This window comes from Microcaecilia unicolor, chromosome 4 (assembly GCF_901765095.1).
Source record: "Microcaecilia unicolor chromosome 4, aMicUni1.1, whole genome shotgun sequence".
NCBI lineage: Eukaryota > Metazoa > Chordata > Amphibia > Gymnophiona > Siphonopidae > Microcaecilia > Microcaecilia unicolor.
The window spans coordinates 13,203,263-13,231,216 of NC_044034.1; the positions used below are offsets into that span (position 1 = coordinate 13,203,263).

Below are 27,954 nucleotides of genomic sequence, written 5' to 3' on the forward strand. Positions count from 1 at the left end.
CCCCACCTTAAAATGAGCATTCAACAAATTGTTCTTTATGAGAGTGGTCTGGAATCCCTACAGGATTGGACAAAATTTCTAAATTTATTTATTTGTTACATTTTGTATCCTGCATTTCCCACCTATTTGCAGGCTCAATGTGGCTTACATAGTACCGTAGAGGCGATCGCCAATACTGGTTTGAACAAATACAGGGTGAGGTTATGGTAGAGTAAAGTTCATGTGTGACAGACACATTGGGGAATCGTAAAAAGGAAGAACTGAGTTATGTCCAGTACGAGCTTTGGTTTTGTTGTGCTGCTGGATTAAGGCATTTAAGTCGGATCGTTAGGGTATGCCTTTTTGAACAAGTTAGTTTTTAGTAGTTTCCGGAAGTTCAGGTGGTCATATGTTGTTTTCATGGCGTTTGGTATTGCATTCCATAGTTGCGTGCTTATTTAGGAGAAGCTGGATGCATAGGTTGATTTATATTTGAGTCCTTTGCAGCTTGGGTGATGGAGATTTAGGTATGTTCTTGTTGATCTTGATGTGTTTCTGGTTGGTAGGTCTATGAGGTCTGTCATGTATCCTGGGGCTTCTCCGTAGATGATTTTTTGAACCAGGGTGTAGATTTTGAACGCGATATGTTCTTTGATTGTGAGCCAGTGCAGTTTTTCTCGTAGGGGTTTGGCGCTTTCAAATCTCGTTTTTCCAAATATAAGCCTGGCTGCTGTGTTTTGAGCAGTTTGGAGTTTCTTTATGATTTGTTCTTTGCATCCGCATAGATTCTGTTGCAGTAGTCTAGATGGCTTAGTACCATAGATTGCACGAAGTTGCGAAATATTTCCCTCGGGGGAAAAAGGTTTCACTCGTTTGAGCTTCCACATTGAGTGGAACATTTTTTTCGTTGTAGTTTTCACTTGGCTCTCTAGTGTGAGCTTTTGGTCGACTTTAACTCCGAGAATTTTCAGACTGTCTGAGATGGGGAGGGTATAGTCTGGGGTGGTTATGTTGGTGGGTTTGTTCGTGTTATATTGGGATGAGAGGATGAGACTGTGTGTTTTTTCTGTGTTAAGTTTTAGTTGAAATGCATTTGCCCATGAGTTCATGATGTTCAGGCTGAGTTTGATTTCTTTGGTGATTTCTGTTAGGTAATGTTTGTAAGGGATGTATATTGTGACATCATCTGCGTATGTGAAAGGGTTAAGGCCTTGATTGGATAAGGACTTGGCTGAAGGTCCAGTTCTGTATTACAAACTTCATAATCCCGAGCAATGGAGCTATTGCTCTTAGAACTCGTCATCAGTGTTCCCTCTAAGGTAAGCGCATGAGCGATTGCTCATACAAATCAGGAGCATCGCTCACTTAAGATCAATGTGCGTTCCCTTCAGAGGAATGTGAGAATGGTATAAAGTTTTGTTCCGCAGTAAAGAAATCCTTTCCTTCCTTCCCATCTTCCTCCCCGCAGACCTCGCTTACAGGATCCTGCATCCAGCAGTGATTCTCAGTAAGAGACTGTCTCCATGGCCTTCCTCCTGCCATGTCCCGCCTTCTACTGCAACTTCCTGTTTAGCATCAAATCAGGAAGTTGCAGTAGAAAGGGGTGGGATGCAGCAGAAAGAAAGCCACGAAGATGGCCTATGACTGTGAATCACTGTCTGCTGAAGGAACCCAAGAAGGTTGGATAAAAACAGGAGACGGGCTGCTGCATCCACGTTGTCATTTGTTATTGCTGAAAGCATTTATATTTAATCTCACTTATATTTTTAAACATGCCGGCTTGTGCAGCATACGGATGTTCACAGAGGAAGTATAATCCTATATAATAATTCTCACCTCCAACATTCTGAGGCTGCCTGGAACCATTGTTTCCTCTGGAGGTGGTGTCCCTCATGTAGTAGATAATAGTGACATCACACAACCCACACCAGATTGGCCAGTAGAAGGGAGAGGGGCGGAGCCACGATACAGGGAGCAGCGAATCAGCACAACACGAGAAATGCTCAGCAGCAGGAACAGAAGCCTCTCTCACACAGTCACTCTCTCAAACATACACACTCAGAGGAAAACCTTGCTAGCGCCCCTTTCCTTTCAAACAGAAACGGGCCTTTTTTACTAGTATTATATAAATGCACTTAATATTGTTTATTACTACTGGTTGATATACAGCAGAAGTTAACCAAGTCGACTTCATGCTTTCTAATATAATTTAACAGTTATTACCCAAATGTGAATACAATTATAATGTTAATTAATCAGTTTTGGATGTTACTGAATTCTATTATTCTATTTCACTGTATTTCCAGTTTTGGCACAGTATAAGTCATCACAAGGACAATATATAAAAAAATTTCAGATGTTGTTGTCAAATCCCCTGAAAAGTACCACACCAGCCCATTCAAATCTATTCAGCCTCGATCAGGGCACAGACAGTAGAAGTCTGTCCATCACTGGCTTTCCTCTCTAATCTCTGCTAAGCTTCATTGGATCCATTCCTTCTAAACAGGATTCCTTTGTGTTTGTCCCTTGCATTTTTTAAATTCCTTTACTGTTTCCATCTCCACCTCCTCCCAGAAAGGGCATCTCAGATATCTACCACCCTCTCGGTGAAAAAGTACTTCCTGACATTATTCCTGAGTTGGCCCCCTTTCAGTGGTGTGCTGGAGCCGGCTCGCAAGAGCCGGTTGTTAAATTTTCTTCCGGCTTGTGAGCCGGTTGTTGAAAATAGCGAGCCAGCTCTGGCTCTCTTCCCTCCCTCCTCCCTCCCTCCGGATCCGCCTCACCGCCCGCTTGTTTTTTGAATTCTTCGGGGCAGGCAGTCTTGCCTGCCCGCTTCCAGCGCTGACTGTCCTCCCTTGCCGATTCGCCCTTTAAAAATGGCCGCCGAGACTTCCAGAGGCGGCCTCGCGAGACTTCAGCTGAAGTCTCGGCGGCCATTTTGAAGCGCGAGTCGGCAAGGGAGGACAGTCAGCGCTAGAAGTGGGCAGGCAAGACTGCCTGCCCCGAAGAATTCAAAAAACAAGCGGGCGGTGAGGGACCGGATCCGGAGGGAGGAGAAGAATTCACGAAACAACTTGGGAGGGGGTGGCAGGGGGGAAAAGGGAGTCGCTGCTGGGCATGGGTGGATGGAGGTGGTCCCTGGGTATGGGTGCATGCAGAGCAGGGGAGAGGAGGGTACACTGCTGGACATGGGTGCATGCAGGGCAGGGGAAAGGAGGGTCACTGCTGGACATGGGTGCATGCAGGGGAGAGGAGGGTCACTGCTGGACATCTGAGTGCATCCAGGGCAGGGCAGAGGAGGGTCACTGGGTATGGGTGCATGCAGGGCAGGGGAGAGGAGGGGAGAGAGAAGAAATGCTGGACATGGATGGAGGGGAGGGAAGAGAGATGAAGGAGATGAAATGAGGGAAAAGGAAGAGAGGAGAAAAACTGCACATGGATGAAGAAAATAGGCAGAAGCTGAGGACCAGAAATGAAGAAGAAAGGAGGAAAGGAAAGAAATGGAAAGGAAGCCCTGGAAACGGAGTTAAGAGGACAGATAGCAGCAGAATCGGATACTGGGCCAGCATGATCAGAAAAACAGTCACCAGACAACAAAGGTAGAAAAAAAATCATTTTATTTTCATTATAGTGTTTGGAATATGTTCCCTTTGAGAATCAGGTGCTCAACATTAAAAGTTTATATTTATTTACTTATTTATGGCATTTTATCCCACATTAAACATGAATTAGATTGGAACCTGGGATCATTTAATTTTTTTTCCTGGAGAGAGTAATGCATTGCCCCCCCCCCCCCCCCCCCCGGCTATAGCCAGCTCTGCAATTTTGGGGGGGCGCCGAGGTGGATGGGGGGGGGGGGGGGCGCAGTGGTGGACGGGGGGGGGGGTCGCCGAGGTGGACTGGGGAGAGAGCCTGTTGTTAAAAATTTACCAGCACACCACTGCCCCCTTTCAACCCCAATTCATGTCCCCTAGTTCTACTGCCTTCTTCTCAGTCGCACATGCAGAACATGGACAGACCCTCAACTGATATAAAATAGGGGATCACAAAAAACATGGAGACAAAAACTGAAATGGAGATCCCCCCTCCCCCAAAATCCAGACTCAATAAGCTTTGAAAATACTGGAAAAAGGGACAGAATTGCATTTTCTCCTCTACTCTGCTAAATACAAAAATAAAAAAGATATACATTTTCCAAAGCAGACATGCACCAATCCTTAAAATGTACTAAATAACAATCATCTTTTTTCTTTTACACCTTGGTTGTCGAAGCACTTTTCAAATTGGGTTTGTCCCAATCTGATTCACTTTTTGTGTCGGCCTTCTAAATTAATTTCCAGGTTTGCCATTCCATTTCTTTTCTCTTCTTCTCCTTCTTCCTTTCCTTCTCAATAACTGCCTGATACTGATCTTTCTTTAAATATTTTTATTTTCACTTTTCTTTTCTCAGCCACTCTCTTTCTCTCTCTCATTTTCACATGGGTTTGGTTCAATGTGGCTAACAATTAAAGTTTGAAAGGAACAAGGTTGCATTATAAAGAGTGGCATTACAAACGATTTGGCTTAGTGGATTTACAGCGAGAGGGGGGTGGCATAGGGGACAGATAATACATGAGGGGATAAGGTCAGAGGACTTGCAGAGCCAAGATATGATGATAAGTTAAGAAATAGTGAAATGGCATAAAGGTGAAAGGTGAGATGGTCGGTACTTCAAGTAGGGTCGGTTGTTGGATTGTTGTGGGTGTGTTTTGTTAGCCTTTATCGCCTTTGAGATAGAATTTTCCAAACAAATACGTCTTGAATTGTTTTTGAAAGTTGATGTAAGGGGTCAGGGTTCTTATTGACCTGGGCAGTGAGTTCCACCACTTGGTGCTTTGGAAAGGGAAACTCACTGCATGCACTGACTTATAGATGAGTTTGTGACATCTGAGGTAGTGGACTGTCAGGAAGTTCCTCGTTTCTGACTTTGTGTTCTTCAGTGGTAGATTAATCAGGGCTAACATATATTCCGGGGCATCGCCAAAGATTATTTGTCATAGCGTGGAGCACAGTTTGAAAACTATGCACACTTTGATCGGGAGCCAGTGTAGGGCCTGGAGTTGTGGGCTTGCTTGATCAAGCATGGTTTCCAGAATATTAGTCTGGCAGCTATGTTCTGGGTCATTTGAAGCCTGAATATATTCCATTGCAGTAGTCCATGTGGGTGAGTACTGTTGTTTGTACTAGAAGTTGGAAAACTTTAGGGAGGAAGTTTCCACATAAGTTGGAACATTTTGGATGCCACCTTTGCGACCGGGGATTCGAAGGTTAGTTTCTGATCAATGACAACTCCCAGGACTTTCAAGTTGCTTGATAGGGGGAATACGGTCCCATCTATGGTGATATTGGGGAAGACTGGGTGGTTATGTGGAGCTGTTACAACTAGGAAGTGTTTTGTCTCTGTTTAGTTTGAGCTGAAAAATGTTGGCCACCCATTTTGGGTTAATTTTGGATTTAAAAATTTGAATTTTCACATAATTCCTCTTAGCTCATCCCTGGGACATGATGGAAGATGGTTAGAAGCCAAAACGAGAGTATTTTTAATATGAAAAATGTATAGTTTATAAAAGCTTTGAGCTATGCAGAGGTTTGTGCAGGCAAGGTACAGTCATGGAATTCCAATGCATGAAAGTGATTGGCTGCACAGGTCTCTGATGGGACCTGTTTCTAAGGACAGCTCAGGAGTCCTTGGGGAAGAAGATTGTTGAAGCTCTGAAATGTGGTCATGTACTTGCATGGGAACTTCAAAAAAAAATATGGCCTCCAATGCAAGCAGAGAAAACATAGTGCGAATGACCAAACGGGTGAACCAGGAATTTATCAAAAGATGTCCTTTATTGAGCAGTCATGCACAATTCACATACGTTCAAGAAAATGGGTTGTAGACAGGCAAGAGGACTCAACACAAGCTGTGTTTCAGTATTAAAGCCTTCATCAGGAGTCAGCCTTGGATTGCCATATCTGTCTCAATAGCAGACTATGGACTTTTTCTCCAAGAACTTGTCCAAACCATTTTTAAACCCAGATATGCTAACCGCTTTTTACTACATCCTCCAGAAAAGAGTTCCAGAGCTTTACTATTCACTGAGTGAAAAAATATTTCCTCCTGTTCGTATTAAAAGTATTTCCATGTAATTTCATTGACTGTCTCCTAGGTTCTTGTACAAAAAGTTCTGAAGCTAATGTTGAAGCCCCTTAAAATTTACACTCCAGCCCATCCATATCCATTCAGTCACGATCAGGGCGTAGACCGTAGAAGTCTGCCTAGCTCCCATTTTGTTTCCCAATTACCGGCATCGCCACCCAATCTCTGCTAAGATTCCAGGGAACCATTCCTTCTAAACAGGATTCCTTTGTGTTTATCCCACGCATGTTTGAATTCCATTACAGTTTTCATCTCCACCACCTCCCGCGGGAGGGCATTCCAAGCATCCACCACCGTCTCCGTGAAAAAATACTTCCTGACATTAGTCCTGTGTCTGCCCCCCTTTCAACCTCAATTCATGTCTTCTAGGTCTACCGCCTTCCCATCTCCGGAAAAGGTTCATTTGCGGATTAATACCTTTCAAATATTTGAACGTCTGTATTATATCTCCCCTGTTTCTCCTTTCCTCCAAGGTATACACGTTGTAACCAGGTCCTCCTTCCACCCAGGAGCCAGGGCTAACCCTGCTTAACTTGGCTGTCTCATCAAGGGATACTGAATCCAAATCACCTCTCCTTCCTCCGAGGGTGTCATCCCAGCTCTCGCCGTTCCTACTGTGGTCCTGACCTTCTACCTGCCCAGCAGCAGGGTCAGACAAAATCTCAGCATGCTCACCGTCTTTTTAAGCAAAGGTTCATTTATTGGGCTGTGCCACCTTTTCCTTAATACAGCCTTAGTCTTAGTTTGGTTCCATAATCAACAAAGAAAGATACAGTCCCAGTTTTCAGCATTCACCTCTTGCCTAGTGGTTAGTGCAGTGGACTTTGATCCGGGGGAAATGAGTTCAATTCCCACTGCAGCTCCTTGTGACTTTGGGCAAGTCACTTAACCCTTCATTGCCCCTGGTACAAAATACGTACCTGAATATATGTAAACCGCTTTGAACGTAGTTGCAAAAACCTCAGAAAGGCAGTATATCAAGTCCCATTTCCCTTTCCCCCTTTCCCTTATGACATCACAATATCAGAAGTGAGCCACGTATTGGGCAATCAAGCCATTGTGACATCACTGATGAGGTTGGCTCAGGCATTGGTGGAATGAGGCATTATGACATCACAGTATCAGCTCCAGTGGAGGAGTAGCCTAGTGGTTAGTGCAGTGGACTTTGATCCTAGGGAACTGAGTTGGATTTCCACTGCAGCTCCTTGTGACTCTGGGCAAGTCACTTAACTCTCCATTGCCCCTGGTACAAAATAAGTACCTGAATATATGTAAACCGCTTTGAATGTAGTTGCAAAAACCACAGAAAGGTGGTATATCAAGTCCCATTTCCCTTTCCCCTTTCCCTTTAACACAGTTCAGTCTTAATTCAAAAGGAAACAAAGCAGTGAATTCCTCCTTGTTCTCAATGGTAGCATAACACTCACAGGCACTATATTCTGTCTTCGTATAGTTAATTGGTTAGCTTCCCCCACAAGTTCCTTCCCCAGTTTACCATTTTCTCCTCTCCAACATTCAACAGCCTGGGTAAAACTGAGGCCACAAAACCCTTTACTTTTTCAGCGGGAGTCCGGGCTAAACCTGAGACTTCTCCCCCTACTTCCTCTTTATTCCATTCCATGGCTTCCTCCACCCAGGGTTCCCCCAGCTGCTGCTCATTCCCCTGATCTGAACTCATTTCCCAATCATTCACTCCTCCCTCCACTTCCTGGGAGTCATGTATGTGTACTGAATGTACTGTATGTTTCTGGGAATGGTAGTTTCTTCCCTTATCTAGTAGTCTTGCTGGTGCCTTGGCCACTAGAGGGCGAACTTTTCCTCTAGGAGAAATTGGGGAGTGAGATTCATTACCTCAAGAAAAATGTCAGGAAGTATTTTTTTCACGGAGAGAGTAGTGGATGCTTGGAATGCCCTCCCGCGGGAGGTGGTGGAAATGAAAACGGTAACGGAATTCAAACATGCGTGGGATAAGCATAAAGGAATCCTGTGCCGAAGGAATGTATCCTCAGGAGCTTAGTCAAGATCGGGAGGCGGGGCTGGTGGTTGGGAGGCGGGGATAGTGCTGGGCAGACTTATACGGTCTGTGCCAGAGCCGGTGGTGGGAAGCGGGACTGGTGGTTGGGAGGCGGGGATAGTGCTGGTCAGACTTGTACAGTCTGTGCCAGAGCCGGTGGTTGGGAGGCGGGGCTGGTGGTTGGGAGGCGGGGATAGTGCTGGGCAGACTTGTACGGTCTGTGCCAGAGCCGGTGGTTGGGAGGCGGGGCTGGTGGTTGGGAGGCGAGGATAGTGCTGGGCAGACTTATACGGTCTGTGCCAGAGCCGGTGGTTGGGAGGCGGGGCTGGTGGTTGGGAGGCGAGGATAGTGCTGGGCAGACTTATACGGTCTGTGCCAGAGCCGGTGGTTGGGAGGCGGGGATAGTGCTGGGCAGACTTATACGGTCTGTGCCCTGAAGAGCACAGATACAAATCAAAGTAGGGTATGCACAAAAGTAGCAAATATGAGTTATCTTGTTGGGCAGATTGGATGGACCGTGCAGGTCTTTTTCTGCCGTCATCTACTATATTACTATATTACGTCTAAAGGGGAAACTTCTCCCCTGTCCCCGTTTTGGCACTACCGGACTGGGTCTCTTTCTCAACCTCTCACAACGTTCGGGTCAGCAAGTCTCTCCTCGTACGGTTTGCAACACAAATCCCATACCATCCTCGTAGCTTTTCTTTGCACCGCTTCCAGTCTTTTTACATCTTTATCAAGATATGGCCTCCAAAACTGAACACAATACTCCAAGTGGGGTCTCACCAATGACCTTGTAGAGGGGCATCAACACCTCCTTTCTTCTGCTGGTTATGCCCATCTCTTTGATTCAGGTGTGTGCTGGTGTGCCGAGGTTGTACTCCAGGACTTTAGAGATATAAGTCTTGAGAAGCCTGAAAGTCGGTGCCGGGGAAGATGGTAGAGACTATTATAAAGAACAAAATTACAGAGCATATTCAAAAGCATGGATTAATGAGACAAAGTCAACATGGATTTAGTGAAGGGAAATCTTGCCTCACCAATCTATTACATTTCTTTGAAGGGGTGAACCGGTTGATATTGTGTATCTGGAATTTCAAAAGGCTTTTGACAAAGTACCTCATGAAAGACTCCAGAGGAAATTGGAAAGTCACGGGACAGGAGGTAGTGTTCTGTTGTGGATTAAAATCTGGTCAGTATTCTCAATGGAGAAGGGTAGATAGCGGGGTTCCGCAGGGGTCTGTTCTGGGACCGCTGCTTTTTAACATATTTATAAATGATCTCGATATGGGAATCGTGAGGTAGCATGCGCACATCCCCAAATTACCCCGGAATGCCTCAGCGCACTCTGTGGAAAGCCATGTTTTGCTGCGGTACGCACGCATTAGTGTTTCCCATAAGTTTATTAAAAGGCCCCCGTGTGCTTCCCCACAGATGGTGAGCACGTCTGTTAGGGAATATACAAGAAAAATATTAATCAGTTATGTGGAGGGGCATTTTCGATATATCTAAATGCGAATTTGGATGTTTTGCTGAAAACGTGCATAAATCAAGCGGTGTATGTAGCCTTTTAATACTAATTCCAATACAATGCTTGTAAAGCTACAACACAAACTACTGAGCTTCTACCTCAGTGTGATCAGATAGGTATAAGCAAGGTCTCTACTTTCATTTAACTTTCTGCTTTGGCTGCAGTAGGTATATGAAACATTGTCTTTTAATCTAGGACTTTTTCGTGCTTTGAGGCAGGGGCATAGCCAGACACCCAATTTTGGGTGGGCCTGGGCCCAAGATGGGTGGGCAGAAGAACTCCGTCTTGTCCCACAAGTGATTTGGTCTCTTCCTCTCTCGCCTACATGCCATATAGTCTCTCAAACATTACCCCCCCCCCCCCCCCGCATACCTTTTAAATAGATTTTCACTGGCAGTGAACAGCACCTAATACAAACTGCTCATATTGGCCCCACAGCCTTCCCTCTGATGCAACTTCCTGTTTCCGCATAGGCAGGAATACATCAGAAGGAAGGCTGTGGGGCCGGTGTGAGCAGTATGTATCAGTCGCTGCTCACTGCAGGCGAAGATCTGCTATTTACAAGGTATGCAGAGGGACAGTTGTTGGGAATTTTCGTCTGGTGGAGCTTGGGGATCCCTGCCAGACACATCATAGGGGTGCTGCTCCTGGATGGGCCTGAGCCCAAAGTGGGTGGGCCTGGGCCCACCTCGTCCCACCCTTGGCTACGCCACTGCTTTGAGGCTAAATCTTTCCACAATAGTGGAGGAGTGGCCTAGTGGTTAGGGTGGTGGACTTTGGTCCTGAGGAAGTGAGTTCGATTCCCACTTCAGGCACAGGCAGCTCCTTGTGACTCTGGGCAAGTCACTTAACCCTCCATTGCCCCATGTAAGTCGCATTGAGCCTGCCATGAGTGGGAAAGCGCAGGGTACAAATGTAACAAAAATAAAATAGATACTATTGGAGATTCTACATGGAATGTTGCTACTATTGGAGATTCTACATGGAATGTTGCTATTCCACTAGCAACATTCCACGTAGAAGGCTGCGCAGGCTTCTGTTTCTGTGAGTCTGACGTCAGACTCACAGAAGCAGAAGCCTGCGTGGCCACATTGATGATCTGTAAGGGCCAAGCACAGGCAGCTCCTTGTGACTCTAGGCAAGTCACTTAACCCTCCATTGCCCCATGTAAGCCACATTGAGCCTGCCATGAGTGGGAAAGCGCAGGGTACAAATGTAACAAAAATAAAATAGATACTATTGGAGATTCTACATGGAATGTTGCTACTATTGGAGATTCTACATGGAACGTTGCTATTCCACTAGCAACATTCCACGTAGAAGGCTGCGCAGGCTTCTGTTTCTGTGAGTCTGACGTCCTGCACATACGTGCAGGACGTCAGACTCACAGAAGCAGAAGCCTGCGCGGCCACATTGGTGATCTGCAAGGGCCGACTTCTACATGGAATGTTGATAGTGCTACATGGAATGTTGTTAGTGGAATAGCAACATTCCGGGTAGATTCTCAAATAGTAGCAACAGTGCAGGAGTGGCCTAGTGGTTAGGGTGGTGGACTTTGGTCCTGAGGAACTGAGTTCCATTCCCACTTCAGGCACAGGCAGCTCCTTGTGACTCTGGGCAAGTCACTTAACCCTCTATTGCCCCATGTAAGCCGCATTGAGCCTGCCATGAGTGAGAAAGTGCAGGGTACAAATGTAACAAAAATAAAATAGTAGTTAGGGCTTGTTATTTATTTAGTTTTATTTTTGCAGGTCCTGCACTAATTAAAAATTAATGCAGGGCCCTCTAAAGTTTTGTTGTCTGGGCAATGAGGATTGTGACTTAACTTGCATTTTAGGAGATGCGATGTGGCACAGGGAAGGCCTTGCACTTGCAGGCAAAGGCAGTGTGTATCACTGCCACCCACAAAAGCAAGCGGTTGGGTGGGGAGTGAGAAATGCTGGGCATCTGGGGAGGGGGAGGAAAGAGAGAGAGAGCCAGAGCGAGACAGAGAGAGATGACAGATTTATTTTATTGCATTTGTATCCCACATTTTCCCACCTATTTGCGAGTTCAGTGTGGCTTACAATACATTATGAAAAATGGAAATACAATTTGTTACAATTCAGGTTATGGATTACATTATGAGGGTAAGCAAGATAAGGTCAGAATCGTAAGGACTAAATTAATTGAAAAGAAGAATGAGACATTGGAAGGAGAGAACGGGATATTGAGGGGTGCTGTGTGAAGCCTATGGTATGCATTTTTCTGAGAGTAAATGTATGAGTGTGGTGAGATTAGGGGTTTGAATTCATAAGTGGATGTATTGATGTATTGCTGAGCAGTACGTGTGAGCTTTATGTGTTTTGGTTCTTTCCATAAATTTTATCAAAAGATGTGTCTTCAATGACTTACGGAAATTGGTTTGTTCATGTATCGTTTTCAGGTTCTGTGGCAGTTTGTTCCAGAACTGCGTGCTCATGTAAGAAAAGGTTGACGCGTGCAGCGTCTTGTATTTCAGGCCCTTGCAGTTAGGGAAGTGGAGGTTGAGGAAAGTTCTGGATGATCTTTTTGCATTTCTGGGTGGTAAGTCAATTAACTCCGACATGTAGGCTGGGGCTTCGCCATGGATGATTTTGTGGACCAGTGTGCATACTTTAAAAGTAATGCGTTCTTTGATGTAGAATAAGGGCATAGACCTGCACCCTGAGACAGAGCCTAAGAGCAAAGGTTGGCATCTGAACACAGGCCCAAGAGCTAAGGCTGATTTCTGTGTGACTTGGTTTCTCATGATCTGATTAAGACATTTTTGTGGGCAGCTATGGAGTAACTGAAGAATGTGGTCTGGCAGAGCTCCTTGTTCCTTGGAAAAAAAGAGAACCTTGATAACGTAGGGAACACAGACCTTGGGGTAAACATCTGAGCTGGATGACCTTGCTAGTCATGAAGATGATTTTGCTAAACCAATGTAAGAGTTAATAAAAACTGCTGTTTTAGGAACTGTAAGTTAGAGAGCTAGAGGCAGATCACACTGTTAAAGTGAACACGCCCATCCTCCACCCATGGCCCATCCCTCTAAAAAGTATTATGAAAACAGTTAATGTTTTAACGTGTTTTGTGATATGCTTTTTCACACACACTAAGAAGTGCATTAGCAGGGCTTAACACCCTTTTGTAAAAGGGCCCCCTAAGATTTTGTGTGGGGCAATGAGGATTGTGACTTAAGTTGCGTCAGAGGAGATGCACAGGGAAGGCCTTGCACTTGCAAGCAAAGGCAGTGTGTATCACAGCCACCCACAAAAGCAAGCAGTTGAGTGGTGAGTGAGAAATGCTGGGCATTAGAGGAGGGGGAGGAGAGAGAGAGAGAGAGAGATCAGACCATAGGGATGGGGAGCAGGGAGCCAATACACCGTGATTAGGGCACTAAGGTGTGTGAGCAGGAGAAGGGGGCTGGAAATGCCCGTGTCACATGTTTAATGCATAAGTGCATGATTGTTTGGGGGGGGGGGGACAGGGGTAAGAAGTTTAAAGCTAATTGAAGAGGGCACAAGGCTGGTTTGTCTCGGGCACCTGATACTCTTGCATTGGCCCTGGTAAGGTCAGGTCTGCAGCAGCAGCAGAGTTAGGTTGTTTCGTGATGCGACAGTAGAGGTTTGGGTGTAGTTGCAGTGAAAGGTGGAGGCTGGCAGCTTTTTTTTTTTTTTTGTAAATAAAATTACTGTTGTCTCAGGCAGTTACCGTGTGGGTAAGGTAGAGTTGCAGGGCTTTGTACGTGCAGTGGATTCTTGAGCACCCCCAGAATTGAACAAATCCTTCACTGTGTCTAATAAAGTGAAATTTCAATCATTTTGTTTCTGTGCATGTGGAGAAGAGACTGGTATGACTAGGGTGGGAGAGGTCACAGGTTCTGTGGATTATGAGGAGGCACAAGGGATAATGGCGACAGGTCGGCATTTACAGATTACAGCACTGGCCTCAGTGACAGTCCTCGGTAGGTTCTGGTATCTGTAGTCCTACGGGGTCCGTTTTCAAAAGATTTTACCAGGATAAAATCAGAAGCTAAAAATTGACCTTCTTATGAGTAAAGGTTCCCACGTTCTAAAAGGTACAATACCAGTAATTTTAACTGGCCCCACCATTGTCATGGGCAGAGGACGAGTGAAATGCACTGGAACATGTGTTTTGTGATGGACACTTTGTATCTGTAAAGTTTGCTGGTGCTCAGGGTTGTCGCTAGAGGTCACTGCGAGGACATCAGTGTGTATCTTCTTGTGATCCTGGGTTCATTGCCTCAGATGGTAACAACCCCTCCAGGGACAAGAAAATAACTAAATGTAACTCACCTTGAGCTAAATGCAAAATCCCTTCCCTTCCTCAATAAGCCTCATGAGGGCTGGGCCATGAGCACTTGAATCCTCCACTATAGGGGGTTGTATCATTGGAGTGGGGGGGGGGGGGGAGACTCAGGCTACATCATCAGATTAGTTCCCAGCTCCCACCAAAGTCAACCCTGCTCCCCTCTCCTGGACTTCCTGGGCACTAGGAGGCCTGTTGAAGAACATGGAAAGTCTCTCAGACGTTTTCTTTTGAAAGTTAGCCTACAGGCCCCATAGAAGTTACCTCCAAAAGTACAATGAATCCCTGACCACTCTGAGCGTTGGGCTGAACTGACCCTGGCTAAATCCACTGTCCCCACTGGGCTCACAATCTAAGTTATATGTTATATCTGGAGCTGCAGAGGGAATTGAACCATTAGGCTGCTCCTCCCCCCATTTATTTCTAATATTTGTATTGTTGTACTATTTATGACAGATCATAAAAGACAGTCCCTGCCCTACTGAGCTTACTGTCTAACTTAATATACCATCTGTTGCTTTCAATATGTCAATGAAACCCCTCCTCACATTCACAGGCTCTGGTCCCATCTCTGTCACTCATGGTTGAAAGTGTTCTGGCTTCTATGTTAATCCATTGGGATAGAAAGAAATAAACTTCATTTCTATAAAGGAAAGAAAGAAATCCTGGAACTTTAATATGTCTGTAACAATGATTTCCTTGAACATGTTTAACACAAATCTATAAACTCTTCCACCTCTCACACTCCTGCCACAGACTTGAGATTAAGAAAATATATCAGGAAAGAAGCTGGATTTTATGAAATCATAAGGAAGAGCAGCAGAGCTTCCTAGATTTATTTGTATTTTCTGATGACTGTAAATAACACTCTGGTAACATAACTACAAATTGTCAAACCGAGAGAGAGAGTCTGGCAATGTTAATCTTGAGTCCTGCTGTTTAATTCCAGGCTGGTACCTGGCGGATTCTCAGAGGAATTTCAGAATTAGTCCAGAAGAAAGGTCGGAGTTTCCCTGTGAAGGTGTTGGTGAAGGTGAAGACATGAGATTTATTATCTGCATCATAAAATGAGACCTTTCCTGCCTCATAGTCCAGCAGAATCCCCACTGCCCGGGGGATCTCACTCAGGGGGAGCTCGGTCACAAGGGAGGTGAGGGTCCAGCATCCCTGTTCATTCCACAGCCCCAGTGTCCAGAGACCCTCCTCAGGTGACAGTTTGATCTCCCCCTTCCTCCTCACAGAGTCATTACACACTCCCAATTGACAGAAAGGATCATCCCCCACCTCCACCTCCCAGTAATGTCTCCCTGAGCTGAAGCCCTCACTCCCCAACACACAGGGATCAATATCAAATCTCTGAGGAGTGTCCGGCACATTCTGTCTTCTGTTTCCACTTCTGACACTTTTCCGATCTTGAGACAGGACAAGATTAGGATGAGCAGTTTCAGGATCCAGAGTCACGTTTGCTGCAGAGAGAAGACATATTAATAAACATGAGCAAACACTTCTCATTAGCTTATCACACACCCACCGCTAACCCTCATTGGCTCCTCACACACCCAGCTCTAACCTTCATTGGCTGGTTCTTCAGTCAATCACTTTTTCTATGACAGGAGCTCTGCTATTGGCTATTTATTTATTTATTTTTATTTGTTACATGTATACCCCGCGTTTTCCCACTCATAGCAGGTTCAGTGCGGCTTACATAGTAATAGGGTTACAAAGTATTGCAGAGAGAGTACAAGCTGTAGTATAGCAGAATAGATAATGTGGACAAGTAGATAGGTGAAATGAACAGGGGAAAGGGGTAGTAGAGGTATGGGGAGGGGATAAGTTGAGATAGCAAGGGGTATGGTGTAGGAGAGGTAGGAGGAGGGGGTAGGTTGAGGGATGAGCATGGGGGAAATTGATGGCAGGCATGTTTTAAGTCAATGACGTTTTCGTACGATCGAGGTGTTGTGTAGATGGGCTCATATGGTTAGGTCGGATCATTTGGGTAAGCTTGCTTGACAAGATGGGTTTTCAGCAGTTTCCGGAAGGGTAGATGATCGTTGATTGCTCGAATACATCTTGATAGGGCATTCCAGAGTTGGCTGCCTATGAAGGAGAAGTTGGATGCATAGGAGGTTTTGTATTTGAGTCCTTTGCAATTGGGAAGATGAAGGTTGAGGTAAGTTCGCGAAGATTCTGCTATGTTTCTGGTTGGAAGATCAATCAGGTTGACCATGTAGCCTGGAGAATCTCCGTAGATAATCTTGTGAATCAATGTGTGGGCTTTGAAGTTTATTCCTTCTCTGATAGGAAGCCAATGGAGCTTTTCACGAAGAGGTGTTGCGCTCTCAAATCGTGACTTACCAAAAATGAGTCTGGCTCCAGTATTTTGGGCAGTCTGAAGTTTTTTCAGGATTTGGGCCTTACAGCCTATAAAAATACTATTGCAGTAGTCAGCTTGGGTAAGTACTGTGGATTGTACCAAGTTGCGGAATGTTTTCAGGGGGAGATATGGTCTCACACGTTTCAGTACCCACATCATGTTGAACATTTTCTTCATGATGGATTTTGCATGAATTTCAAGTGATAGATGGTTGTCCAATGTCACCCCTAGAATTTTCAGGTTGTCGGATATGGGGATTGTGACATCAGGGGTGCTAAGAGTAGTTGGGAGGAGTGTTGAGTATTGGGATGAGAGGATTAGGCATTGTGTTTTCTCTTTGTACATTTTCATCTTAAAAGCGTTGGCCTTAGGATGTTCATGCTGGTGAGTATTTTATCGGTAATTTCTGTTAGGCTGGATTTGAAGGGGATGAATATGGTGATGTCATCGGCCTAAATGAAAGGGTTGAGGCCATGTTTGGATAGGGACTTGGCTAGGGGGATCATCATAAGATTGAAGAGGATTGGGGATAGAGGAGAACCTTGAGGTACCCCACATTCTGATGACCAAGGAGATGAGATTGTTGAAGTTGATTTGACTTGGTAGGATCTTGTGGTGATGAAATCTTTTATCCATTTAATGATATTTCCGCTGATCCTGAGTTTATCCAGTAGTTTTGTTAGAATATTATGGTTTACCATGTCAAAAGTACTAGATAAGTCGAATTGTAGAAGAAGGATGTTGTTTCCAAATGATATTTCTTGTTTGAATTTGGATATTAAGGTGAGTAATACCGTTTCTGTACTGTGGGCGGGATGGAAGCCCGATTGCGACTCATGTAGAATGAATTTTTGTATATATTCGTTGAGTTGAGAGGTCACCCTGTTTTCCATCAATTTAATTAGTAGAGGGATGGAGGCAACAGGGCGGTAGTTGGTGATATCGTTCGCTGGTTTCTTGGTGTTTTTTGGTATTGGTGTGAGTAGTATGCTGCCATGTTTGAAGGGAAAGGAGCCTTGTTGAAGCAGGAAGTTTAGGTGGGCGGTAAGATCTGTAATAAAGCGTGATGGAGCATCTTTCATTAGGTAGTTAGGACAGGGGTCTAGATGGCAATGGGATCTAGAGAGTTTGGATAATGCCGTAGAAACTTCTTCGGTGGTAAGGAGGGTGAAGTTTGTCCAAGAGCGGTCAGCCGGAACTTCGACCAAGTTGGGATCCAATTCGTCAAAAAAGGTATCGATGTTAGTGCAGTCTTGGGGAATCGTGTTGCGAAGATTGATGATTTTGTCGTTAAATTGTTTGGCCAGATGGTCAGCAGATGGACAGTTTGCAGGTGAGGTTGTGACTGGACTGGTGTTAAGAAGGTTCTTTATAAGCTGATATTGTTTTTATGTCTGTGCCGCTGGATGTAATTTTTTGTGTATTGTAGGATCTTTTGTCTCGTTTAATGGCATTATTGTAGTTCCATTGTGATTGTTTCCATGCATTGAAGGTGAGATTATTTTTTGATTTACTCCATGTTTTTTCTAGTTTCCTGGTTTGTAATTTTAGGGTTTTTAATAGGTCGTTAAACCACAGTGAAGGGTTACACCCATGTAGAGTTTTGGTGCGTAGTGAAGCAATTTGGGTGGGATACCGGTGTCGGAAATGGTATTTCAAGCGGACGAGTCGGAGAAACTTACTGACTTCACGGTAAACCTGGAGGACGTAATGGGGCAGTTCGGCAAACTGAAGAGTAGCAAATCTCCTGAACCGGATGGTATTCATCCTAGAGTACTGATAGAACTGAAAAACGAGCTTGCGGAGCTACTGCTAGTGATATGCAACTTATCCTTAAAATCGAGCGTGGTACCGGAAGATTGGAGGGTGGCCAATGTAACGCCCATTTTTAAAAAAGGCTCCAGGGGAGATCCGGGAAATTATAGACCGGTGAGTCTGACGTCGGTGCCGGGGAAAATGGTAGAGGCTATTATCAAAAACAAAATTACAGAGCACATCCGAGGACATGGATTACTGAGACCAAGTCAGCATGGCTTTTGTGTGGGGAAATCTTGCCTGACCAATTTACTTCAATTCTTTGAAGGAGTGAACAAACATGTGGACAAAGGGGAGTCGGTTGATATTGTGTATCTGGATTTTCAAAAGGCGTTTGACAAGGTACCTCATGAAAGGCTACAGAGGAAATTGGAGGGTCATGGGATAGGAGGAAATGTCCTATTGTGGATTAAAAACTGGTTGAAGGATAGGAAACAGAGAGTGGGGTTAAATGGGCAATATTCACAATGGAGAAGGGTAGTTAGTGGGGTTCCTCAGGGGTCCGTGCTAGGACCGCTGCTTTTTAATATATTTATAAATGATTTAGAGATGGGAGTAACTAGCGAGGTAATTAAATTTGCTGATGACACAAAGTTATTCAAAGTCGTTAAATCGCGACAGGATTGTGAAAAATTACAAGAGGACCTTACGAGACTGGGAGACTGGGCGGCTAAATGGCAGATGATGTTTAATGTGAGCAAGTGCAAGGTGATGCATGTGGGAAAAAAGAACCCGAATTATAGCTACGTCATGCAAGGTTCCACGTTAGGAGTTACGGACCAAGAAAGGGATCTGGGTGTCGTCGTCGATAACACACTGAAACCTTCTGCTCAGTGTGCTGCTGCGGCTAAGAAAGCGAATAGAATGTTGGGTATTATCAGGAAAGGTATGGAAAACAGGTGTGAGGATGTTATAATGCCGTTGTATCGCTCCTTGAGTATTGTGTTCAATTCTGGTCGCCGCATCTCAAGAAAGATATAGTAGAATTGGAAAAGGTGCAGCGAAGGGCGACTAAAATGATAGCGGGGATGGGACGACTTCCCTATGAAGAAAGACTAAGGAGGCTAGGGCTATACAGCTTGGAGAAGAGACGGCTGAGGGGAGACATGATAGAGGTATATAAAATAATGAGTGGAGTGGAACAGGTGGATGTGAAGCGTCTGTTCACGCTTTCCAAAAATACTAGGACTAGGGGGCATGCGATGAAACTACAGTGTAGTAAATTTAAAACAAATCGGAGAAAAGTTTTCTTCACCCAACGTGTAATTAAACTCTGGAATTCGTTGCCGGAGAAAGTGGTGAAGGCGGTTAGCTTAGCAGAGTTTAAAAAGGGGTTGGACGGTTTCCTAAAGGACAAGTCCATAAACCGCTACTAAACGGACTTGGAAAACTCCAAAATTCCAGGAATAAGATGTATAGAATGTTTGTACGTTTGGGAAGCTTGCCAGGTGCCCTTGGCCTGGATTGGCCGCTGTCGTGGACAGGATGCTGGGCTCGATGGACCCTTGGTCTTTTCCCAGTATGGCATTACTTATGTACTGTACTTATGTACTTATGTAATTTCGTCCAGAATAAGTTTGCACCTGTTATCTCCTTGTGACTCTGGGCAAGTCACTTAACCCTCCATTGCCCCATGTAAGCCGCATTGAGCCTGCCATGAGTGGGAAAGTGCGGGTACAAATGTAACAAAAAATAAAAAAAAATAAAAATAAAAAAAATTCAATGAGGAAGTGAATTGAGTTTGGATGTGTCAACTAGTTGTTGTTGTAGATTTGTTGCCAGAACCTTTCCTTGTCTATTAGTCCTCTAGTGTTGATTGTTATAGGGTCATGTGTTTTGGGCAGTCCCTTTTTCCGCCAGTGTAAGGATAGGGTCGATTTGTGATGGTCAGACCATGGGGTAGCAGACCAGTAGATATCGGATATGAGGAAGTTTTGGTCCTCAGAGAATTTGTAAGAGATGACGTCAAGCGAGTGACCTTTGATATGGGTTGGTTGCATTGGAGGGAGGTTGAGGTCACATAGGTGAAGTAAATCCTTACATTCACGAGTGTAGGCAGAGTTGGAATCCTCTAAATGTAGATTTAAGTCCCTAATTAATAGTACATTTGAATTATTGACGCATGCATTTGATATAAAGTCCATGAAGGTGGATTGGTTGTTCCAGTTGATGGGAGGTCTGTAAAATAGGATGCAGGTTAGATGGTCGCATAGTGTGGGACTATAAAGTTTGAGTGATGCGATTTCAAGTTGTGGTGTAATGGTCTCAGAGATGGGTTCAGAGGAGAAGTTAGATCTGTAGATGAGCGCTATACCTCCACCTCTTTTTTCTTATCTAGTCTAGTGTGAGATTTTATATCCAGGGGGGCATAGGTCGAGTATGATGGGATCTTTTGAGTCACAGACCCAGGTTTCTGTGATGAAGAGTAGGTTAAGATTGTCTGATTTAATCCAGTCTGAAAGGATTTCAGTTTTGTTAACTGCTGATCTGGTGTTGATATATCCTACTCGGACGGGTAAGTATGGTTCATCCGTCGGAGATGATGGGTGGATATTGATAAGTTGTCTCATTTTAGTTGTTTTAGATTTGGATGAGATTGTTTTTGTTTTTAGTGTTGGTTGCCTGGGTGATGGTGGGTTTCTGTGGTTGTTGTCGGTTCTCGGGGGATGTGATTAGCTTGGTTGTTCTTTTGTGGTAGTGAAGAACTGGCATAATGTTGATGTCCGATGGGGGTATTGAGTGTTGCATGGATGATAGCGAGCGAGTGGATGATGATGAGTATTTTTAAGAAGATCGTGTTGATGTGATGTTTCTGGTTGCTTGAAGGGATGTGTGAGGTAGAGGTGGATTTGTTCTTGCTGGTCTGGTTGAGACGGGGCACAGGAGAACATTGGGTTAACTAGAATAACTACCATGAAATCGCATCAAGGTGTGTACATTCAGCGGAATGGGAGGTGGGGGTACAGGGGAGGGTATCTTGGATGGTAGAGCTACTGAGAATTAGAGTCAGAATATACACATTCAATAGCACTGGCAATCAGAGCAAGAGTCAGAGTTAAATATTCACATCCAACACCACAACCTGTAATCACTGTGCAATACTTTGTAACACTATTACTGTGTAAGCCACATTGAACCTGCTATGTGTGGGAAAGTGCGGGGTACAAATGTAATCAATAAATAAATACTGGAATTAAGACGCCTGAGATATAGTACAATGCTTGAGTTCAGAACCTGAAACTGTACTGGGATTCGGATGCTGGAAATATAATACAATGGCAGCACAATATCAATGAATAATAGAACTACCAAGAGATGTCTATGAATTATGCACATTCAACAGTTCTTGAGTTCAGAGCAAGAGACAATGAAAAGATACAATGAAAAGAGACTGAAAAGAGACTATGAAAAGATAAATACATTCAACAGTGTGGGAATACAGATTGCAGAAATGCAGTACATTGCCAGCACGTTCTGAGCTGCCCCCTTCCCCCCCCCCCCCCCCCTCCAGCCACCCAAGTTGTCCAGCAAATTCTTTGGGCCAGGCAGGAAAGATCCCCGGTCTTACCTGCCCGCTGCTGGAGCTGACTCCCCCGCTGACGGATCGCTCTTCAAAATGGCCACCGAGGATTACAAGGGCGGCCTCCAAGACTTCAGCATAAGTCTCACGAGTCCGCCGCTGGAAGTCTCGGCGGCCATTTTGAAGAGCGATCTGGCAGCAGGGGAGGGTCAGCGCCAGCGCCAGCAGTGGGCAGGTAAGACTGGGGATCTTTCCTGCCTGCCCTGAAGCATTCGCTGGATAAGCTGGGTGGCTGGAGGAGGGGGCAGGTGAGAGAGGAGGGTCACTGGACATGGGTGGCTGGTGGGGGGGCAGGGGGAGAGTAGAGTCGCTGGACATAGGTGGCTGTGTAATGGTATCAGTTTATTACTGAAATATGTAGCATATTTGCTGGATTATATATACACCAATATATTTGTGTATCTTTTAAAAATATATATTTGACACTGCAGCAGAGAAAATAGTCTCATTCCAAAAGCCCTCTTCCCTCTCCCTTTGGGGCCTCACCTTGCCTTTTCTCATTCCTTAAACAAAAGACTTAAGACTGCTTTAAAGTTTTAAATTGACTCTATTCCTCTGATCAACACAACAAAGATTGGACCTAACCAGAGGATACAAGGAGACAGAGAGTCTGGAGAACCCATTGAAGACAAAGACTTCAGAGGGGAGACCATAAACAGGACATTTGCTTGTCAAAGGTATACCTGCCCCTCCCATCAGCTTTCAGACATGTGCAGAAAGGAAGGACTTATAATGTGGTCATGTGAACAGACTACATTAACCATAATGCCTTGCAAAATATCCAAGACATGCACACACCATGCTTCTCTGCTAACATTATAAAAGGCCTGGAAACAGCCCAGCTCCCTTTCTTGGAACCTGCCTCCTCCAGCCCTCTTGGGACCTGCGCCTCTTGGGACCTGCCTCCTCTTGGGACCTGCTGCTCTCTTTGAGGTCTGCTGATGCCTTGCTCCTGAAACATGTGCTCATCAATCAGCTGGACTACAGCATGCTTGTAACAAGGACTTGTAAGTTAACCTACCTGCTACTTTGTTCTATTTTATGCACAGATTACCTGTAAAGATCTCTTAAAACCTACCTCTCGTGTGCAATTGTATATTAAATCAACCTTTTTTGAAGCTAAAAATACGGTCTCTTTGTGTTCTGAGTATATTGAAGCTATATATATTCAATTTATTTAATTTATTGCAATTATCACCTTTGGTGATTGGTGGAGAAATTAATATCCTAAAACTTATACATACAGCACCTGCTCTTAAATTATAAACAGTAGCGAGTGCTCTCGAGCTCTTTCCCCAAATTAAATAATTTCTTGCAACAGCTGCAGGGGGTGCAGGGGGAGAGGATGGTCGCTGGACATGGGTGGCTGGAGGGGGGCAGGTGAGAGAGGAGGGTCACTGGACATGGGTGGCTGGAGGGGGGCAGGTGGAGAGGAGGGTTGCTGGACATGGGTGGCTGGAGGGGGGGCAGGGCGAGAGGAGGGTCGCTGGACATGAGTAGCTGGAGGGGAGCAGGGGAGAGGGAGGGGGTCCTGGGACCTGATAGGGTGGGAGGGGGTCCTGAGACCAGAGAGGTGAGGGTGGAAGGCGGTTCTGAGAGAGGGGGGTGGGGCACACACTCACTCTGTCTCTCACATACACTCTCTCTGACATACTCTCTGTCTATCACACTCTATCTCTCCTTCTCTCACACACACACACACAGTCTCTATCTCTGTCTCTCTTTGTCTCACACACACTCTCACACACACAGACACTCTATCTCTCACACACTCTCTCTCTCTCTCTCTCTCTCTCTCTCTCACACAAACACACTCTGTCTCTCTCTCTCATTCTCTCTCTGACACACACACTCCATCTCTCGCACACACTCTCTCTGTCAAACATACACTCCGAGGAAAACCTTGCTAGCGCCCGTTTCATTTGTGTCAGAAACAGACCTTTATTTACTAGTTTGTTATAAATCGTAATCACTATGTCATTTGGAGGGGAAGGTTCTAGGGACATCCTAGCACTGCTGATAATTACTGGTTAGCCTGAACAAATGATTTAACTGGCTACGAGCCATTTTTGCCTAGTTAAATTGCTTTGAATATCAACCCCTGAGTGGTCTGAAATTATAAAAAAAAAAAATCTGAGTAATAAAAATTTCTTCCATCCACTGTTCTTCCACCAAAAATATTCAATACAAATAAAGAGCTCTGCCTATATAACACCTATAAAGGTGCATCTCCCTCTCCTCCCAAGGTCCATGATATATCCATCTCCCTCACCCCAGGTCCAGCACATCTTCTTCCCCCCCCCCACCCCCACCCCCACGTCCAGTGTTGTTATCCCATTCCAGAAAAGACACAGCCCACTGCACCAGCTGTTTCTAAATTTCAGGATTTTCCAAAAGCTGGAGGCTGAGACCAGTCTGTTGTTTACAAAATTTATTTTGCTTTACATTTGGATGTACAGTCCATTCTCGGCACTCGCAATGGTTTGGTTCACGAAAAGATTGCAAACCGCAAATTTTCAAATACCGAAAAATGTACATATGGGAAATTGGGGTTAGGTTCCAGCTATAACAATTTTTCCTCAAAACCATGAAAAGTGAATGCATATCCTTATAGAAGAAAATCCAGGGTTTGGGTCCTGCATTGGACAACACATAACAAAAATCAGAGAAACATAGAGGGGCATCTTCGATATGACGTCTAAATCCGACTTTGGACGTATTACTGAAAACATCTAAAAATCAAGTAGTGAAAATGGCCATTTTCTAACCAGAAAAAAATGTCTTTTTTATTTGAAAATTGCCATTTCCTAGACATTGTCGTGCTTAGTGCATCTAACCTTTTAGACCATTAAAAAAAAAAAGTTACAAGTACATAAGTACTGCCATACAGGGCCACACCAAAGGTCCATCAAGCTTATGGACTTTTCTTTTAGGAAGCTATCGAAACATTTGTAAACCCCACTAAGCTAACTGCTTTTACTACATATGGCAACAAATCCTCGAGTTTAATCACACGTTGAGTGAAGAAATATTTTCTCCGATTTGTCTTAAATGTACTATGTAGCTTCATTGCATGCCCCCTAGTCCTAGTATTTTTGGAAACAGCAAACAAGCGATTCACGTCTATCTGTTCCACTCCATTCATTATTTTATTGACCTCTATCATATCTCCCCTCAGCCATGTTTTCTCCAAGCTGAAGAGCCCCAGCTGCTTTAGCCTATTCTCATAGGGAAGTTGTCCCATCCTCTTTATCATTTTTATCACCCTTCTCTGCACCTTTTCTAATTCCACTATATCCTTTTTGAGACGCAGTGACCAACATTCTTAGCAGGCTGGCCACACAGACATCCCAGCAGAGCAGTGGGGCACCCTGGGGGCACTGCAGTGGACTTCACATAAAAGGTCCCAGGTACACATTTCACTGTTACCCCAATATGCTGTACAGAGAGCCCTCCGAAATCACCAAAAACATACTGTACCCAACTACAATAGTCCTTATACAGGTGTCACCTATATGTGGGTACAGTAGGTTTTTTGGGTGGGGGTTTGGGCGGCTGACACTTTCCACAACAAGTGTAATAGAGTAGATTATGGGCCTGGGTCCCTTTCTCTACAGTGCACTGACCACTAGGCTATTCCAGGGACCTGCTTGCTTCTCTAATAGGACTGGCCGTAACATCTGAAGCTGTCATAGAGGCTGGTATATACTGCTTCATTTACACTTTATGGGGATGGGAGGGGGTCAGTGATCACTGGGGGAGAAAGGAGGTTTCATCCCTTTATTTCTGCAGAGGTCATCTGGAGTGGCATTTTCGAAAGAAACGTCTAAGTCGGAATTTGGACGTTTTACAAAGATGGCCAAATTCATAGGCGGGGAGAAGGTCATTTTCGAAAAAAGATGGATGTCCATCTTTTATTTCAAAAATGCCAAGGACGTCCTATGATTTGGACGTCTTTGTGATTTGGACGCCCTTGGTTTTGGTCCATTTTCGAACAAAAACGTCCAAATGCAAGACATCCAAAACAGAGGAGGAGTGGCTTAATGGTTAGTTCAGCGGGCTTTGATTCTGGCACTGCCTCTCCTTGAGACTTTGGGCAAGTGAAATACAGAAAGGGCATTTTTGGATATGACATCTAAGACTGAATTTCAACATCCAAAATCAGAACAGGAAAGGTCTAGCTCAAAATGTCTAAGTTTTTGTCTTGAACGTCTTTGTTTTGTTCCATTATCGCTGAAAGACGTCCATGTCTTAGGAACACCCAAGTCCCGCCTTGAACACATTCCTGGCATGCCCCCCTTGAGATTTGGATGTCCTTCTGAAGGACTGCAGTTGAAGACATCCAAAATTGGGTTTTGATTATACAGATTTGGACATCTATGTTCTGATTTATGTCGAAAGACGGACATCCATCTCTTTTGAAAATGAGCCTGCTGGTCATTTAGTGCACTTTTTTGGCTTATTCATTAATAAACAGTTCTAGACCAAAACGTCCAAATTATGGCCCTGGACATTTTTGTTTTGTTCCATTATGGCAGAAAATTGTTCATGTGTTAGGAACGCCCAAATCCCACTCTTAACATGCCCATAACACGCCCCCTTGTGATCTGAATGCACTTCTGACGGACTTATAGAAAAATGTCTAAAAATTGGTTTTCTCACCATATTTTACAGTCCTTGCAGTTGGTAACACTTTAAGAACAAAGTGCTTGATAAACATTGCTGTATAACCAGAGGGCTACAGAAATGGTTCTGTACTATATGAAGACATTGTTTGAAAAGAACAACTTTATGGAACAGTAATAAAGTGCTGTACTGGACTGGTTTTGTCCACATTAAACCACCAACATTATGAAAAGTGTTTGAAGCTGCAGATCTGGGACAGAGAGATTTGCTCCTCCTGCACAGATGGAGACAATGAGGACGTCAAATCAGGTGAGTCGACCTCTGGAGAGTGACAGCCTTGTAGAATGATAGTAGATGATGAAGATGGAGACCCTGGGAGGGAGGAGGGGTCAACTTCTCCTTGATCTAGCTCAGGTGCCTGGGTCTCACTCCTTGTTGACTGAAAAAACTGTGTCAGCCTTGTCTGCTTGGCTTTCCTTCTCAAGTCCTTAAGTGTTTCACTGTAGGGGGCAAACGCAGAGCTTGTGAGATGCTTACATTTTAGGCTGTGCTCCAGCATGGGATCACATTCCTTCGTGTCACTGAACGTTTTTTCCAGTGTCGACACCCACTCTGCTATTCTTGCAGATATGAGAGGCACGATTTTTGGAGTCTCGGCCATCTCTTCTTCATTATCACTGCCCCTGAGGCTTTGTTGCCCCATCTCATCCAGGTCTTCATTGCTGGGCTTTAGTGCAGTCTCTGGCAACATTTCAACATCTTCTTATGTCATGTCCTCAAGCCCTTCTCCGGGGACTTTTCGTGCAAATTGCATGATGTTTTCCACATTTTTACTCATGTGTTCTGCTACACCTTCAAATCCCTCAAAGTTCATTATGCCGTCTGACCAAGTTTATAGTAGGCTGTGTGTGACGCCATCCCAGGCTATCTCAATGTAGTCGATTGCATTGCATATTGTCACGTCTTCCAGCAGTCCAGCATGATGGCTTCCTCGTCAGCATCTACAGCTTCATAGGCCTTGCTGTAAAGCTCCTGCATGTAGTGGCACCGGAAAGCCTTTATTATTGCCTGATCGAGGGTCTGGATGATGGATGTGTTCGGGGGAATGAAGAGAACCTCATTATTGGGTTGTGCATTTTCTAGGTGTGCACGACAGTGTACTGGTGCATTATCCAAAATAGCAGTACCTTGAAGGCAAGGTTCTTATGGTGGAGATAGCGTTCAACTTCTGGAACGAAACAAGCCAGTCTCTTCAACATTGAAGACCTGCTCTGGCACATAACCCTTTTTTTCTATCACACTTAACAGGGATGTTTCAAATTCTTCTGCAGCTTCGTTGTCAGCTGAACCTGCCTCACCACAAAGGCTTACATTTTTAAGCGCATATCTCTTTTAAAAGCGCAAGCAGCCAGAACTTGCAGAAAAGGGTTTCACGTTATCCTGACTCTGGATGACATATTTATAAATCTGTTTGGCTTTCATCCTCACAGCAATGCTGTCCACAGTGCTTTATTTT

The 27,954-nt window shown here is 44.6% G+C and overlaps 2 protein-coding genes and 1 long non-coding RNA gene across 4 annotated transcripts in view; 2 read left to right on the plus strand and 1 right to left on the minus strand.

The window, feature by feature from the left end:
* LOC115468205 (E3 ubiquitin-protein ligase TRIM39-like) overlaps positions 1 to 27,954 on the plus strand; it is a 1,720,076-nt gene that overhangs the window by 1,573,763 nt on the left and 118,359 nt on the right. The gene's annotated exons all lie outside the window — the stretch shown is intronic.
* Positions 14,052 to 26,269, plus strand: LOC115468323. Its single transcript, XR_003941846.1, has 3 exons — positions 14,052 to 14,116; positions 20,381 to 20,391; positions 26,258 to 26,269. It is a non-coding gene; the product is annotated as an uncharacterized LOC115468323 (long non-coding RNA).
* LOC115468298 (E3 ubiquitin-protein ligase TRIM39-like) overlaps positions 14,838 to 27,954 on the minus strand; it is a 47,582-nt gene continuing 34,465 nt past the window's right edge. For both annotated transcript variants that reach the window (XM_030199928.1, XM_030199929.1), the window contains exon 8: positions 14,838 to 15,509. In XM_030199928.1, coding sequence (XP_030055788.1) covers positions 14,983 to 15,509 — 527 coding nt within the window. In that variant the 3' untranslated portion in view covers positions 14,838 to 14,982. The remainder of the gene's footprint in view (positions 15,510 to 27,954) is intronic.